Here is a 17,532-nt window from a genome sequence, read left to right on the forward strand (position 1 = left end):
CATCTCGACTTCAAGACGACGTGAAAAAAAAAAGATTTCAAGTCTGGGAATAATGCATATTGTAATGTTTTATCTGGGCTGTCAATTTTCAATAGTTTTAAGTGTTTATAGATCTATTCAATCCACACTATTTTAAATCTTTAAATTCTATAGTTAGAGATTAAAATAAATTTTCAGAGCATCACAAAGATTTTGCTACTAAAAAATATTGTGTCACTGCTATTTAGAGGTACACGTTACTTTGATTGTTTACGGCCTTAGCCTTGTACAAAGTTACAAACCACAACCTTTAATGAATAATATAAAAGGTGTGGTTTCTATAAAGTTGCAATCTTAAAAAATCCATTTAAGGCGCACTTCCAAATTTTAATATAACATGTAATTTTGGTGTAAACATTCTTGGGATTATCTCAAAATTTATTTTCATATCAAATTATAAAATTTGAAACTTCAAAAATAGTTAAAATCAAGTATCCTGGAAACGTACCGTCTAGCTAATGTGTTGCAAGATGCATTATTTTTAGGACTCAAAATCTTCTTTTTTTTTTTCATATTCATACATCTCAATGTCAAGATGATCAATTAGAGAGCTTTTCAACATTAAAACAATTTTTTGATGGATTTTTAGGTGCATATGTGGTTCTTGCATTTTGAGGTTGCAACCTTTTATAAACTTTTTCCTAATGTAAATGCTATGAGAAAGTAAGAAAAGTCGGTCACTCTGTACTATGAAGAGAGGCCAAACTGAAAGAGAAAGAGCAACGAAATTTGAAATATACAACCCTAACAAACAAGGTGGATCCTTTCACCAACTTAACATGAAAATACAAGCCAAGAAGAGAGAGGCTGTAGGGAGTTAGACTTTCCTTATTGTTAAGTCGTTTTCTAGATTCAACGAAGTTGGAACTCCTTATAGGAAAAAGTTCATATAAAGCCGAGGCTTTAAACAATTAAATTAGAACCTACCTCAAAACTTTCATTAGAAGATGTGGTTTTAATGTTCAAATATCATCAAATTGATCATCTCGACATCAAGATGCGTAGACATGAGAAAAAAATGGATTTCAAGACTTAGAAATAGTACATCTGGTAACACATTTGTGGACCGTCAATTTCAATATTTTCAAATTTTTATAGATCTGCTCGATCTATAGTATTTTTAAAGTTTTAAATTTTAAAATTAAAAATAAAAATATATTTTAAGGCTATCCCAAAGGTTTTTAGTATGGGAAAAGTTTATATAGAGCTGAGGCGAGGCTCTAAACAATCAAATTTGAGACGACCTCAAATATTTCACTAGAAGATGTTGTTTTGATGCTCAAATATCTTAAAATTGATCATCTCGACATCAAGATGCATGGACATGAGAAAAAAATGGATTGCAAGTTTTGGAAATAGTATATTTTATAACGCATTTTTGGACCGTAAATTTTCAAGATTTTCAAGTTTTCATAGATATGTTGATCTACATTATTTTTGAAGCTTTAAACTTTATAAATAATTATAAAAATATATTTTAAGGCTATCACAAATATTTCAAATATTGAAACCACATTTCTCAATACTATTTGATTGTTTAGAGCTTAGGCTCTATACAAACCGCACCCAGCATGAGAAAAGTTTATAGATTTATATAGAGTCGAGGCTCTAAACAATCAAATTTGAGTCCATTGAAACCACATTTCTCAACACTATTAGAAGGTGCACTTTACTTTGATTGTTTGAATCCTCGGCTCTATACAAACCACACCCCTCTTTATATATATATTTTTTTGTTTCTCTCTCAAGAATCCAAGAATTTGTGAACACCTTCATCGTCAAAATCGGAAAAACGCATAGGAATGGCTGACCAGTCGGTCTTCGATAGATTTCCAGTTTGACCAATTCCTAGGAAAGCTCCCAAAGCCCCCCTCTCTCTCTCTCTCTCTAACTTTTCCAAGGATTGCTCCCAAACCTCCTCTCCCTCTCTCTCTCCCCTCTCTCCCTAAACATAAAATGTAGGCAAAGATTATCAAACGCCCTCATAAATTTGTATTTCCACTCCCACCCAATTACTGGCTTCAATTATACACATGTCCCAAATGATAATTAGGGAATTTATCAAATTACACATGAGAAATAAACAATTTAACGCCTCGCATATGTCTTTTAATTTCTTTTCAAAATACCCATGATAATTCACATGATCTTATGTTTGAATAGTTGCAAATGGATAAAAATGCTAAATACTCAATTCTGATAGGTATTTTGATAAAGAGGATGCGGTTTGTATAGAGCCGAGGCTCTAAACAATCATAGTAGACAGTAGAACTCACTTCACTTTCAAATACTGTTGAAAAATGTGGTTTCAATAGTAGAAATCTTGATGATCGACTAAAAAATACATTCTCCACGACTGCAACCTCGATATCGAGATGATCAATTAGATGTTTTTTCCAACATAAAAAAAGACACCTCAATTTTACATTTACATTCGAAGGTGTCAACTTTACATTTGTGTGTGGACTTTACATAAACTTCCTACTGGACAAAAGAAACATGACTTATTAGGTCAAATTCAGTGACTTCAAATATAACTCAGTTAAGAGGGAAATGGTCATAATCATAATAAGCTTGGCCTTATTTTTTCCTTCTTTCTGTGGTTGGTAAGCAACCTCGTGTGAGGTACGCACTTGCAATTCCTTTTCCTTACCTTGTATTCTTCAAGTTTTGGGGATGACACGAAATTTAGAAGGAAGAGACATTAGGACACTTTTAAAAGTAAAATACATGCATCCTATCAATGAGAATCGAGTGCAAAAATGTTAGAATTAAATTTTAAATTTTTTTTTTTCGAACTTTATCATTCACGGTTGAATTCATATTTGATTATTAATTGTAATTATACCTTATACCATAAGTAAATGGTCTTTTAGTGTACAATTCTCAAGTGATGATTCTATAAGGTCAAGCGCACATGACTTCCAATGTGTTTGATGTATCTAGGTTTGTCAATTCGTGCGATACTTCTATCAAGGCGATCACAGGATGGGGACTATGTTTTGATGGGCATCGGACCCGCACCACTAGACTTGACCATCCTCAAGATGAACGGTCCAAGTTCACTAGGCACATGGAAAAAGCTATTTGTGCATGGAATCATTCAGCCTGTATAAGTTAATAGCTTGGGATAGATGCATTCATGCACACACGCGTACACAAATATGTTAATGAAAAGCTGAGGCCTTTTCAAGAATGGGGGACATCCTTGTTCCCCCAAAGAAAGTTGAAACTGACTTATAACAATCTAAGCAATTTTAAAACAACTTGAATCATTTTGTCTTGAGGGAGGGTCTCCCTTTCCATGGTGTTTGAAAATAGGATTCGGGCCCTGACTTGCTGGTTGTCTGATTCGGACTCTTCCGGTTTGCCTAATACAATTGTACTAATTAATTTATAAGAAATGAAATTTATAATCAGCAAACCGAGAAAAATCAAGTGATTGTAGGGGTTTTCGTTTTGGAATTGTCCACCTCACGGTCCCGATCTAACTGGGTTGATTTCCAGTTTGAGCAACTATTTTTTATCACAAGTCTAAAGTTCAAAACCAAGGCAAAAACAACAACCTACAATCACATGAAGTAGTGAACACCACCATATCATAACATCAAAAGAGAAAAAGGAAAATTGGAAGGATCATTATGTGCTAAAAAATCCTATAGGTCCAGTAAAGAATAATGGTTGTTCGGCAGTACAGGAGGCAGTACGGTACTTGATAAAGAACAATCCGACAATAGGCCCATGCGGTCCGGCAACAAGTCCAAAGTGCGGTCCGGCTATATCAAAAAGCGGTCCGACATTTTTTTAGTTTAACGGGGTCTAACAATATTAAAGAGCGGTCTGATATTTTTTTTAGTTTAACGGGGTCCGGCAATATCAAATGCCGGTCCGGCAGCACATATATACCTATGTGAATGTCTGGCCAAAATTAAATTTTTATGTACAAAAAAAACTGTTCTTCTCCAAAAAAAAAAAAAAAAAGGGACAATTTTTTACTTATGAGGTATTGCTACAAAACTCTATTTCGGGGAAAAACGTGAAAAAAAAATACGTTTGGTTGGGGTAACTTCATAAAAAGTCTCGTCTTGGGGTTATTTGTAATAGTCTCTTTTTATTATTGGATCCACGCTTTGTTCTGTCTTTGCTCTGTTCCCTTCCCCTCAACTGGAGGAGGGGCACCGCATTCGCAGGCCTCTCTCTCTCTCTCTCAACAATCAATCCTCTCTCTCTAAACAATCAGTCCTCTTTCTCTCTCTAAACAATCAGTCTCCTGGATTTTCACATCTTGCTTCCTATATCTCTTTTCCCTCTCTTTATAATTACTCTCTTACATCTTCTCTCTACAGCTATTGTTTTTCTCTCTCTTGCTGTCTCTTTCTCTTTGTGGTTTTTTGGGCATCTGGGTCTGGTGATCCATGGCCCTGGTGGCACAGGGCGAGGTCGTTTCCCCTCGGAGCCTCCAAATATGGAGAGGCTTTCTAAATTGGTTGGCTTTCTTCTTCCAAATTCTTCTGCAACTTTTGCAGGGGACCCCAACTTTAGCTCAAATTTTTGGCTTCTTTGGACTTAGACCTGCTCTTCTCTGTGATTCTCCTCCTCCTTTTAAGCCTCTCCCTGTTGAACCTACGTTGCCTGAGGAGGAATTCCCCGCTTGTGCTGAAGAGGAGACCTTTGATAAACTTACGGTACAATTAATGGATGCGGTTAAGCCGATGGGTTTGTTTAGAATTTGAAAGATTAGTTATTGTGCAATTGCTGATGGGCTTCTCTGAAAAATGATCTTTTTGTGTGTGGATCAGTTGCTTGTACTTAATGGGTTGGTCTTATTAAAGGTGTGGGTTTTAGCTGAATTTTATGGTTGGGTTGTGTTTTTGGGTATTTTCTTGATATGTTTTTCACTTGGGTACTTTCCTTCTCTTTCATTTTCTTTTTATTTTTTTTGGGGATATGTGTTAGTTTCATCTGATTGCACTTATGAAATTGATGATTTCTGTTTTTACCAATGGAAAAAATTCTCCTTTTTTTGTTAGACCTAAGTCATGGGGTTCTTTGTGACGAATTTGTTTACTAATGTTAGGATTTTTTTCATTTATAAGTAACTTCTATTGATTACCAAGAGAACATCATATGATACTGCAGATATGAGTGCTGGAATTGTTGAATGGAGGGGGTTATCAAGGTAATGTGAGATTGTTCCCAGTACAGAGTGCGTCTTTGACTACTATCTCTGTAAGCAGAGATTTTGTGGCCTTCTTCGAAGTCCATAGGGACCTAATCAAGGAAACTAAAAATGAGTTCTCTTTCTGTCCAAAGCTTCCTTCTAGTTTTATTGCACATGAAAAATTGGGACTGATCTCTTAGAAGGTTATAAATCTCTAGGAGGTACTGTTTTCCATTTCTAATTTGTTGGCAATACATTGCTATTCTGCAATACATCCTCAATGGTCTTGAAATGCTATGAAGCCATGTTATAGCCTGACAAATGGCTAATTAGTTGTGGGGATTGGGTAGAGAGCTTGGGCGATGGCCAACATATTTAGTTAACGGTAGATCACTACCTAGGGACTTCTAAGCTTAATAGAGGGGATTGTGTATTGAAAAGTAGATGTCGTTCTTTGGGAGTTAATTGGAAGACGAAAAAAAGAAAAGGAAAAAATATATCTTTGTTTCGGAGTCAGGGTTACAAGGAAAGTCTCTGCAACTTCCTCATGTACTTCGTGACTTTGTATGAAATGCTAATATCTGTTGTAGATGATTAGGAGTGCATCTAAAGAAATTTCCTATGGAGAGGTATCTGGCACCCTAGTTCCACAGCTGGTCAAATGGACAAAAGCTTGTAGGCTTTAAAATATGCAAGGTGGTTTCGGGATTCAGAGAATGAAAGAGGCAAATCGGACTTCTTTCGGGAATTAAGTTTGGAAGATTGAGGTGGTGGCCAATGGCCGATTGTGTTTCTCTTTGGGATAAGTAAATGGTTATTATAGGCAAGTACAGACGTCATGAGTATGGAAATGTACAAGAGAATATTGTACAATTGTACTATTTTTTATGTGTGTAGCATGTCATCTTTTGACTTACAATTGTCTTTATTGACTTTGTAAATAGCACATACAGGTTGTGTTCCATTCTGTAACCCTATAAGAATAGGGCTCTTATACACACATATGGTGTGTTCTATAATACATCTTCTATAGGGGTTTGAGGCCCAAAAATATCGAAATTACAAATATTCTAGCATGATATCAGAGCTGGTTAGTGTTTTAATCAGATCAATTGTCTTAGTCCAATCGAAAATTGTTGCTATTCGGCTCTTTGCCACTCCCAAGGGGGGCCCATCTTTTCAAATGAATAGTCACTCCCAACTTAGGTGATACTAAAAAATAAATTAATGGTTAATCGAAGCAAATATTGCAAAAAGTGTAAAAAGTAAGTGTCGCCCCTGTGGACCACGCTATTTGGGTGAGTGGCTGTGGGATTTTCAGAGGGGGCAAAAAATCTTAAAGAGAGACTGAGAGAGTAGATCTACGAGGGCTTTCCTCGCTCTGGTTGTGTGAAAGCTAGAGGGCCAAATGGCAGAGGGCTGAATAACGAATGGCTGATCTGACTGGTTGAGGGCGATGGGTAGACGGGTGAATAAAGGCAGATCAGAAATCAGAGTGGCGAATTCTAAAACAGCAGTTTCGGATCTGGCTGAGACAAGATTGATCCAATAAAAATACTAACCTACTCTGATATCATGTTAGAATATATGTAATTTCTGTATTTCTAGACCTTAAGCCCCTATAGAAGATGTATTACGGAACATACCTTATGTGTATACAAGAGCCCTATTCTTATAGGGTTACAGAGTGGTATATAGCCTGTATAGGCTATTTACAAAGTCAATAAAGATGGTTGCATGTCAAAGATGGCATGCTATGCAAGTCAAAAATAGTACAGCTGTACAATATTCTCTTGTATATTTCCACAATGAGAGATTAGAGAGTTGAGTGAGTTGTCTTGTATATTTCTACAATGAGAGATTAGAGAGTTGAGTGAGTTGTCTTGTATATTTTCACAATGAGAGATTAGAGAGTTGAGTGAGTTGGTAAGCTTTATGGGGCGTTTGACACTTGGAGGATTTAAATGCTACAGATAAAGCAAGCAGGAAACATCAAACAATTTCCCACAGGAGAATGCAAACGCAGCAAGACACGAGACAAGCAACATGATCTATATTCTGTGAGCCTAGTGTCTCATTCTGATGCATGTTCTAATACAATATCATAGAGCGCTGCTTGTGCACATGTGAAAGCCAAACATGCTTTCATTATCAAATATTTTCTTCAGAGAGTTTTCTCGTCATGGGATTTAACGGGAAGCTGCCACTATTTCATTAATGTTTTGATATTGGGTTCCATGAAGGAATTCACACATCAAAATACATGGAGTGAAGATAAAGTAACATTGATTCCAAAACCACTAGGATATACAAAGACAAAAATGTCAGTAATATAGCCCCCTCACTAGCTTAAAGAGAGTGCATAGAGTGGGATAAATGCCTCTGTGGGCCACAATATACTATAGTTTTTGTACTACGGGGCAAGAGGTGAAGTGGTGGCCAACTATATATTAGGACTTTGTCTGTTATTGAGATGCTAATCCAGGATGGATTGTTATTACAGATGTACTGTTGAGTAGATTCCCTTGCTTTTTGTTCTCATTTTCCTTGCTTGTTGTGCTTTTATCAGTATGAAAACATGTGTGTGAGAAATGAGGTCAGAAGACCTAAAATGGCAAATATCAACTAGCTGTAATAGTTAGGGAGGCCTAGAGAAGCAAGAGGACGTTTTATTTGTCACAGTTCTGGTAAATTTTCTTTCAATGCTTCTTTATTGTTAGTGGAAAACTTTGTGCATTGTATGGACCTTCCACATCCTGCAAAGATTTTCGTTAGATGGTCGCATCAGTTTATATCACAACTGCGTTAATACTTCCTGATTGGAAATTCAGGCACTGTAAAGCCATGAGGTTTCAACCTGTAAATGCACCACTCATTCCCCTGATTGTTTAAATGGTTAATGGACATCTAGTTGTCTATAATTTCCCTTTGGTGTTATCTTTTTCAAATTTCAATTAATGATTTTTTACATTGCTCTTTGTATTCTTCCATGCTCCTAATACATCTTCTGTTATGTTTCCATGTTCCCCTCCACTTACATCACAAACTTTATCAGAATTTTATTAGTGAAATATTTATCAGTTGAAACAGTGCTGATTATCAAACAAGTTTGCTATGTTATGATTAAGCTATATTACATATGGCATAGTGATTTTATGGATAGGATATTGTGGGATCTCTCATCATTCTTCTTCCTCTCTTGTTATTGTTGATAAAGATGAGCATGCAGGTGGTGCTTGATTTGGATGAGACACTAGTTTGTGCTTATGAGACGTCCAGCTTGCCCATTGTTGTTCGTAATCAAGCGACACAAGCTGGGCTCAACTGGTTTGAGCTGGAATGTGTATCTACAGACACAGTGAGTTCATTGCTCATTGTACTCTTCCTTTTTCATTAGTTCCTTTATTCTCTTTGTGAATTATAGCCTACACATTATGCATGTGCTGTATAATTCACAGTCAGGCCACCTACCAGTTGTTCTTATGACAGACCATGGATATCAATCAGTGGACCACCTGAAATTACCCATGTTCATATAATATTTTATCTCCACTATCCATGTTGATAGGAGATGATGGATGGTCTTCCTGTGTATTTTAAAGTATACACATAATATTTGTTGGATACTCCCTTTTCTCCTTTATAGCTTAGTATTGATTTTGAAAGATATTATGGTTGTAAGGAAGGTGACGGAAAACAGAAAGTTAATCATGTGACGGTGTTTGAGCGTCCTGGTTTGCATGAGTTCTTAGCCAAGCTCAGTGAATTTGCTGAGCTCATCCTATTTACTGCTGGCCTTGAAGGTTTGATATCCCACCTTTTTTTTTTTTCTTCATACCTAGTGTCTTCTTCTCTTCTCATGCAACGTGCTTGCTTTATTTCTTCGTTTCTTTTTATGATGGTATATAAGCTGCTCTTTTATTGTTGCTAATTGTAGCTTATGCAAGACCCCTAGTTGACAGAATAGATCTTGAAAACAGATTTTCACATCGGCTTTATCGGCCTTCAACAACTAGCACGTAAGAATTTGGTTTGAGATGGGAATATTAGCATGTATGCTTTTAGTTTAAGCCTTGAAAATTTTACGAGAGTTGAGACCATCATTTGCTAAGGGGATTCTCTGTGATAATGTTTGTAGACCTTTCAGGCTTCTAGGAATAACCTGTTTGGTTTACTATCTCTTATGTATATAGGAAAAGAAACAGCAGCCGAAATATAATCATGTCTTTATTTTTTCCTTCGTGGTTGACACTTATATAAACCACACCCTAGCCAAAAATAAAATTTGTGTCCATGCACTATCATTAACATGTATTATACAACCAAATGTAACTTGCATAGCAAAATAGAGTAAAATAAGTAATACACATATGAAATACTACAGTTTTTATATAGGATATGATACACAAAATTATTACAAGATCTTCAACGATCTCTACTGTATATATATATATATATATATATATATATATATATATATATATGAGAAAAGATGGGATAGTCCACTAGCTCATATAAACATATGAACCCAATGTCCCAGATTAATTCTGGGCAGATCTGACGATCACGGATGTCCGATAGTATTTGAATTTTAGTTTTTTGTTCTACGAATCCAAATCACTTGAAATTTTGGGTGTGTGTTCTTCTCATCATGGCGCACTTCATAAAAATATAAAAAATATTATCCGCAAAACCAAAATAGCCTCCGAAGATTTTTGGGGGTATTTTGGTCAATTTATTTCATGTAAAATATTTGTTTGATATTTTTATAGTATTCACCTATTTTTGATGAACACACGTCTAAAATTTCAAGTGATTTGGATTTGTAGAAAAAAACTAAAATTCAAACACTATCGGACATCCGTGATCGTCAGATCGGCCCAGAATCAATCTAGGACGTTATGTTCATATGAGCTAGTGGGCTAATCCCATCTTTTCCCTATATATATATATATATATATATATATATATATATATATATATATATATATATATATATATATATATATATATATATAGAGAGAGAGAGAGAGAGAGAGAGAGAGATGAGTGATTTCATATCCCCATGTCATTGTAATACAATGAAACCACACTTCTAGAAAGCCATTTATGTGGCATTTATCATTATCATCATAATAGCCTTCATCAACAAAGTTGAAGGGCAAGTTCTATAAGACAATTATGAGACTAGCCTTGCTCTATGGGGCGGAATGTTGGGCAGACAAAAAATAGTATACCTATAGAATGAGTGTAGTGGAGATGAGGATGTTGAGATGGATGAGTAGTGAGACAAGAAGGGATTCATAGCTTTTTCCCAATTATCTGGTTTCGGTTACACAAATCCTAGCCCCGCCAGTCTGCTCTGTTAAATGTCATACCCTCAGTGAGGTCCCTATATATTCCTGAACTACTTCCAACCACGTCTTTTGGGGCTTACCTTTTACCCTTTTAATTCCTTCCACTTGGACTAACTAGCACCTCGTAACAAGTGATTTCATCGCCTATTGGTGCCACACATGGCCAGCCCACTCAAGTCTACTCTCTCTAATCTTATCGCCTATTGGTGCCACATCAAAATTTTCTCGAATGGATTTATTTCGAATTCTATCTCTTCTTGTCTTGTCATTCATACATCTCAACATCCTCATCTCTATTACACTCATTCTATAGGTATATTGTTTTTTGTCTGCCCAACATTCAGCCCCATAGAGCAAAGCTAGTCTCACTATTGTCTTATAGAACTTGCTCTTCAGCTTCATTGGTATGAGGTGATCAAATAAAATTCCAGTGGCACATCTTTATTTCGCTCACCCAGTTCTAATTTTGTGAGGTAGTGGGCTAACTTCAGCCTTTTCCTATATATATATGGAAAATATTGAGATTAGCCCACTAGCTCATATGAGCCAAACGACCTAGATTGAATCTAGGCTGATCGGACGGTCACGACCTAATTTTGTATTTTAATTTAAATTTTTGTTCTATAAATCTAAATAACTTAAAATTTAGGCGTGTGTTCTTCAAATATAGGATAATCTAATTAAAAAATAATTTTGAAGAAATAAATTGACCAAAATACCTCTAAAACATTTTTGGGGGTATTTTGATCAATTTATTTTTTAGGAATTATTTTTTAAATATTTTTATTAGGTGCGCCTTGATGAGAAGAATGGACCCCTAAAATTCCAAGTTATTTAGATTTTTAGAAAAAAAATTAAAATTCAAACACGAAATGAGGTCATGACCGTCTGATTGGCCAATTTGGGTCGTTGGGCTCCTATGTTCATATAAGCTAGTGGGTTAATCTCAGCATTTTCCTATATATATATATATATATATATATATATATATATATATATATATATATATATATATATATATATATATATATATATATATATATATTTTGTGAACTAGTGGGCTAACCTCAACCTTTTCCCATATATGAGATTGACTATACTAAATTGTATTCATAATTTTGTATGCGAGATGCCCACAGCATTAGATGTTCACGGTGACTTTGAGAGCCATAATGTTATTTTTAACTAAACTGGACAAATTTGTTAATGTTGTTGTATCAGGAAATACCGAGAACATGTCAAGGATCTTTCTTGCCTCTCAAAGGATCTTTGCCGGATTGTGATTGTGGATAACAACCCATTTAGTTTCTTGCTGCAGCCACTAAATGGAATACCATGCCTGCCTTTTTCTGCAGGGCAGCCCAATGATGAGCAGGTTGTGTAAGTTGAGGCATTTGAAAATTTCCACTGGCATTTCTTTGTTGCATTTTTCCTATTGCATGCCCTTGATTTCACATGTTTTAGTAATAAGAAAAGGGAACATAATCCTACAAGCAATGAATCATACAGAAAAAACATTGTTGTTCCAATGGGTCATCACCAACCATCTAAATGAAGGCCGGTGATGGAGAGAAAGGAAACCACCCGAATAGGACATGACCCAATATCGGGTGCTCACTCTCACTTCGTCACTGCCTGTCATTTTAGTACATGCTGATGGCTCCATGGACACCCTCACTCCGTCACTGCCTGTCATTTTAGTACATGCTGATGACTCCATGGACTATGGTTTTTCCATTGTTTATTAGATCATAGTAAATTCCTAATCATAATGTTTTGGCTTGATCAGTTAATTATAGTAAACTTCTAATAAAAAAACAGATCCCCTTAACACTACTGTTTCCTTGTTTGATTTGATCAGCTCATCGAGGTTCTTCTCCCACTACTAAAACACCTTTCTCTACAAAAGGATGTCCGGCCTGCACTACATGAAAGGTTTCACATGCCTGAATGGTTCCAGAAGCATGGCATTCCTTCAACCTATTGGCTGCCCTAAAATCTTTGCCTTTTGCATGAAGGCTTTGAAAGAAGAGAGTTGAGTCTCTCTAGAAATACAAACTTCTGTGTACATGATGCAGATCCTGCCTGATTTTGTGAATGCTTGTATGTCGACATTCTTGGGAGCCATGTTTAAAGCCTGTATATTATTTTATGGTTTCTCATATTTTTGAAGCTTGTATTTGTTAGAAGCTCATTTTTGCTCCTGCCATGCAGAGAATAACAGCATTCCTGCCATGGCCATGGATGTAACATCAACTGTTGGTTGCTGCCCCTTGTCTTATAACTATTGGTTAAATGTTATTGTTCTTATTAGCTGGGGCAATATTGCGTTAGAATTAGCATGTGTAAAACTGATTAAATTGATTTTTATGAATTGACATCATGGCATTGAACTTGTGGCGTCTCTCGCTCTCCAACCGTTAAAAGTGGCTGACCTAGGTAAGCTCGGGTTAACATTTGGAACCCGTTTTGTCACAAACATTTGGCACAGGTCCCATAACACACTTCCACGCTTAAAAGAAGGGGATATTCTCAATAACTAGAATGTCCATTTAATGGACTTTGTTGGGCAGTCTGACCGGTGCCATTAGCTACCATTATTAGTATCAAACCAGACGAAGTTCGGTCTGGTTAAAATTGATCTAACTGCCAACAAAATTAGTTTGTATTCTAAATAAATAATTAATTAATTATAAAAAAAAAAAAAAATCAGATTATAAATTATATAAAAAAAAAAAAGTTCATAAAGTTTACAACCTTATACTATGGATAGTACCCCTCAAAAATCTAGTAGGAAAGGGTGTTCCCAAGTTAGAAACCTCTCAATTGATCATCTCTATTTTGAGATGAGATGTGAGGATATAAAGAACAAAAAAAATTGAAGTTCTAAAAATAGTGCATCTTATAAAGATGAATCTTCAAATTTCAAAATTTTCTGCTCAATTTGCATTACTTTTAGATTTTAAAATTTTTTAATTATGGTTGGACATCAACTTTCAAGTCATGGGGTTTCCGATATAAAGCACTTCAAGGAAGCACCTGCCGCCATATTCGATCTGTCTAATGTAATGATAGTGATACCTTTGGCCAAAGAAATATGCAAGTACATCTTCAAGCAAATTTTAAAGGTGTCTTACTTGTATAGTACTATATAGTAAGCATGTTGTACAAACATTACCCATAAAAAATTGCCCAAGTTTATTTAGTTAATTGTGCCGTCAAACCTGCCAATCCAACTCACCTGTCAAATACTAATTTTTAACCGATTTTTTTATCAAAACCAAAAAACCAAGGCACCAGTCAGCAATTTGAATGGACGGACAGGCCAGTCCAATCCTGCCCAGTCTTGGTAACCATGGTCTAGACAACAGTGGCTCTTTTTCACTCACAAGTTCTTTTTAGGAATTCCCCCAAGAAAAATTAATCGAACACGTTGAAAAAAAAAAAAAAAACAGTTCTTACTGTGAAAATGTGTGAGAATCCATTGTTCTGCTATCACATCCAGTTAAGCATCCGTTACAAGTTGACTGCCCAAGAGTCCAGAGTGGTCAAATGAAATCACCATCCACTATTCAAAAGATACTAGCAGCATTAGCCAAATGTTTAGTTTTTCACTATGATGACAATGCTCTCTATTCCATTTATAAGTTATTTAACATACCATTAACAACTTTTCTATCAATTTGGCCGATGTTACAAATTTATAGGCAAGCTTGTTAGCTTGTTGCCAGTCTACAGACATGTAATAACGCAAGCCAGTCAATGGACCCTGCCTCATAACTTATCAAACAAGATGATCTCGCATTAGTTAGCAATGGCAGTTTTCACATAATCAAAGGCCGACTTCCATTAAGGGGTATGGCTCTGCCAAAGGACCTCACTTCCAGAGCCAAATCGCACAATCTGACCCATATGCTCAAAAGGACATTGCTGGCCCTTCTAGATCAGAGATGTCTACCGCATGGTCCAGTATAATCCCCTACACCCACTACATCTCATCAATGTATGGATCTTGTATAAAATCAACATCAATCCTTCAGCTTCTTCAAAAAATTAGTCATGCTCCAGTAGAACAAATATATGGCAGCATTAACCATATTCTACACCCACTTTGCCCTGCCCCATACCCAGATTTTGTATACAATTTACATCAGGTCTTCCTATTTCAACCGACAGTTTTTGCTTCTTTAGTTGTATCTGTTAATGCCTGGGTGTTGGAGGTCCCTGCATCAGCAGAGGATAGGCTTGGTTGGGCCTGACTTGATGATTGGGTATCTTGAGCAAGGCCCAAAACCACTAAGGTTGACCTGATAATGTAACCATTACCAAACCGGGACAGAGAACATCAGTAAATGAGAAGCAAAAGGGAAGAAAGAATCAAGTTTAATAGCATGTTTCAGAAGAACCTGGGTAGTGACGACCGGATATTTGGTTGGTTAGCATGAGCAACCAGGGGTTGTCTTAGTGCTGGAGTTCTGGTCAGTGCATTTTCTAGTTGTGCAGCTGGTAGCTGTCAATGACAGTATATGAAAGTTATTCTCAAAGAAAACAGAGGAAATATAAGTGCAATCATTCAAAGAAAGAAAATGTTTATATAAGGTGTCAACCTTACAGCATTTCAAAGGATGGTGATAACCCCATGGACAATGGCTTTCCATAGTCCATTGGATTACATATATTCTTCCAACTAGAAAATGTCATTACAAACCATAGATGAATAGATTTTCTTTGCAGGAAACAAAGAAAATATATTTCTTCTTTTGCGAGTTCTCTTTGCCAGACAACATTTGCAGTGGGACATGCTTTCACTATACTGCACATGGCACGACTCAAGATGATTATAAATGGATCATGTAGTGGTTTACTGGGTATACCTGCAGTAGAACATTGTATGATTTTGTTTGAAATGCACACTTCAAGAATCCCACCCATAATTTAGGGTATTTCCAGATCTGCAGTAACACAGTGAATAATCAATAACACAAAGTTGGAGAGGATAACAAAAATGAACTAATATGTAGATGCATGACAGTTTTGAAGAACTCCTGACATGCCACTTCTCTTTCGTTAAGGCCATATGGTTGCTAATATAAATATTCACCTTTCTAGAAACATGTAAATCTTTTACCTGCTTGCTTACTAGGCGAGACAGAATGTCCATTATAAAGTCCACCTGCAATATATCCAAATAAAACCATCTGTAAGTCAAGGGAACTGAAATCTAAACACCTTAGATCCATTCAAACACGGGAACTTTGCTACGTTGGAATTACGTCTGAGTCTTTCAGTTAATACACAAGGCTTTTTATTAGTTACTGTAAGCCACCCAAGAAATTGTATTTAGCTTTAATGTTAAGTATAAATGTTTTGGCTAATAACTCAGGTTCTGACTACACCAACTAAAGCAAAGTGACATATCTTTAGTTGATAAGGATGACCTGAAATGTCATCAATGCATACATAAAATTCTCAAGAAGAAACAAGAAAGCTTGCAGTTCAACTACTCACCAGTGCAGGAAAAGAACCAATAGTTTGTATAACTGTACGCATGAATAACAAAGGCAGAGGAATCTGTTCAACCTGTCAAGACAAGTGCTTAATGCGATAAGATTCAAATTATCCAAAAAAGGGTTATTTTGAAAAGAAATCAAGCTTTCAAAGCACATACAAGTTGATTCAAGACTTTAGCGAGAACTTGTTGCGTGAACACCACCCGCTGTTCAAAGCATGCAGAACATGCATCTGTCACCTATTTCACATGCAGCATGGTATATCTTAGAAGCGAAAAACCAATAATTACCTATTGAAAAAATTTCCAATAATACCAAACAAAAACATGCCTTTTTCAATGGAATTCCATCTCTTTCAGGATCTATTTCATGGATAGCAATTAGCACTTCAGCAGGTGTAAGAACAGGACCCATATTCGGAGATCCCTGCAAAAGAATACTTAAATTAGAAAAGAAAATCTAGGTAAAAAATCCGACCCATGAAACAGAAGCCTGAAACTGTTTACTGAACTATATAACCAGATAATAGACAGAATGAAGTCAAAATAAAGGCAAAATGGTTTTCGAGAAGAGAAAGATAACGCCACTTGGGAATAACCACAATTGAAGAGGCATAGGGGTGATGTGGCTCTTCTCTGGGATCTAGAGAGCACCAATGGCACGACTTGATACAAATAAAGAAGAGGGTAGATGTTATTTATTGCCTATTCTTTCACCATTCCTTCTGGCGGTAGTTTAAATAAGAGAAAACCCAAGACTTCACAAATTCATCCAGGAAGTCGGAAAACACAACAGAGATACAAAGTATTCAGAATCTTCGTGGCCCCCAACCTACTGGGTGGGTGTAAGGCAGAGACTCCTACAAATGAAAAGAAAGGGGAATGATCATGTACGGGGTCCCTGATATTTAGTTACATGAGAGTTACCTTCCCAACCATTAGATTAGAGATTTTACAGGTGATGAATTCGCCGTTACTCCACTACCCAATAATTACCACCCCACTACCATATTTCCTTTGTATTTTTCCTATGTTATTCCTCATGAATCCTCCTTGCTCCCCCACACTTTAAATGTTTCACCAGTTTCTATTTGCTTCCCTCTGTTTTCTAAGAAATTTAAAGGAAAAAAATAACCCCTCTGCATTTTCTGGATCCGTAATCATTTCAAGGACCTCAAAATAGGAGATTTCAATCAAAAAATGCTTAAAATAAGAAATAAAGGTCAAGCCACAGGAACTCAACTGAAGCACAAAGTCCACAATTGATAGATATACACAAGAAAAGATACAAATGCAATCTTGCCAATTAGATGAAAAGTTGGCATGACTAAAGAAAGATACCTTTAGGATACGCACAAGGGCAGCTTTAAATTTTTCAAGTGGTAGATCGACAAGCTGGGGGAATAAAGATAATAACTGAAAAAAGTGAAGAACAATGAGCAGAATCAGAATAATTGGAACAAAAT

The 17,532-nt window shown here is 36.1% G+C and overlaps 2 protein-coding genes across 33 annotated transcripts in view; one reads left to right on the plus strand and one right to left on the minus strand.

Moving 5' to 3' along the window:
* The first annotated feature begins 4,407 nt into the window (after window positions 1-4,407).
* On the plus strand, window positions 4,408-12,880 carry LOC18433412 (Haloacid dehalogenase-like hydrolase (HAD) superfamily protein). 13 transcript variants are annotated; one of them, XR_016060761.1, is made up of 7 exons: window positions 4,408-4,724; window positions 8,418-8,558; window positions 8,883-9,003; window positions 9,138-9,219; window positions 11,779-11,937; window positions 12,419-12,660; window positions 12,772-12,880. XR_016060761.1 is itself a non-coding variant. In XM_020666742.2 (6 exons), the coding sequence occupies exons 1-6, from the start codon at window positions 4,455-4,457 to the stop codon at window positions 12,444-12,446; spliced, it is 801 nt and encodes a 266-aa protein (XP_020522401.1). In that variant the 5' UTR covers window positions 4,408-4,454; the 3' UTR covers window positions 12,447-12,880. The 13 variants fall into 13 exon arrangements, 4 of the variants coding, with proteins under 4 accessions (XP_020522401.1, XP_011623015.1, XP_088729946.1 ...); XR_002280851.2 differs by having other exon boundaries at window positions 11,779-11,932; XR_016060762.1 differs by having other exon boundaries at window positions 8,430-8,558.
* Window positions 12,881-14,102: 1,222 nt separating this feature from the next.
* ESP4 (HEAT repeat-containing protein) overlaps window positions 14,103-17,532 on the minus strand; it is a 46,360-nt gene continuing 42,930 nt past the window's right edge. For 19 of the 20 annotated variants that reach the window (XR_016060778.1, XR_016060769.1, XR_016060770.1 and 16 more), the window contains 8 exons: window positions 17,408-17,482; window positions 16,398-16,493; window positions 16,226-16,306; window positions 16,066-16,137; window positions 15,686-15,730; window positions 15,432-15,509; window positions 14,964-15,067; window positions 14,103-14,864 (listed from right to left, as the gene is read on the minus strand). Coding sequence is in view for 10 of the 20 variants with exons in the window: in XM_088873821.1 (XP_088729947.1) it covers window positions 14,723-14,864; window positions 14,964-15,067; window positions 15,432-15,509; window positions 15,686-15,730; window positions 16,066-16,137; window positions 16,226-16,306; window positions 16,398-16,493; window positions 17,408-17,482 (693 nt within the window). In the remaining 10 variants the exon portion in view is untranslated. The remainder of the gene's footprint in view (window positions 14,865-14,963; window positions 15,068-15,431; window positions 15,510-15,685; window positions 15,731-16,065; window positions 16,138-16,225; window positions 16,307-16,397; window positions 16,494-17,407; window positions 17,483-17,532) is intronic. The other variant, XR_016060773.1, reaches the window with a different exon arrangement.

Source organism: Amborella trichopoda, chromosome 8 (genome assembly GCF_054954075.1).
Source record: "Amborella trichopoda isolate Santa Cruz 75 chromosome 8, AtrichopodaSantaCruz75HAP2 v2.0, whole genome shotgun sequence".
Classification (NCBI taxonomy): domain Eukaryota; kingdom Viridiplantae; phylum Streptophyta; class Magnoliopsida; order Amborellales; family Amborellaceae; genus Amborella; species Amborella trichopoda.

Bases quoted from the DNA above. Each gene is read 5' to 3' on its own strand.
- LOC18433412 (XM_011624713.3), top strand. From the start codon at position 4,455: ATGGCCCTGGTGGCACAGGGCGAGGTCGTTTCCCCTCGGAGCCTCCAA. The intron at 9,004-9,137 runs GTTTGATATCCC...TGCTAATTGTAG, and splicing joins ATTTACTGCTGGCCTTGAAG to CTTATGCAAGACCCCTAGTT. The intron at 11,933-12,418 runs GTTGTGTAAGTT...TGATTTGATCAG, and splicing joins GGCAGCCCAATGATGAGCAG to CTCATCGAGGTTCTTCTCCC.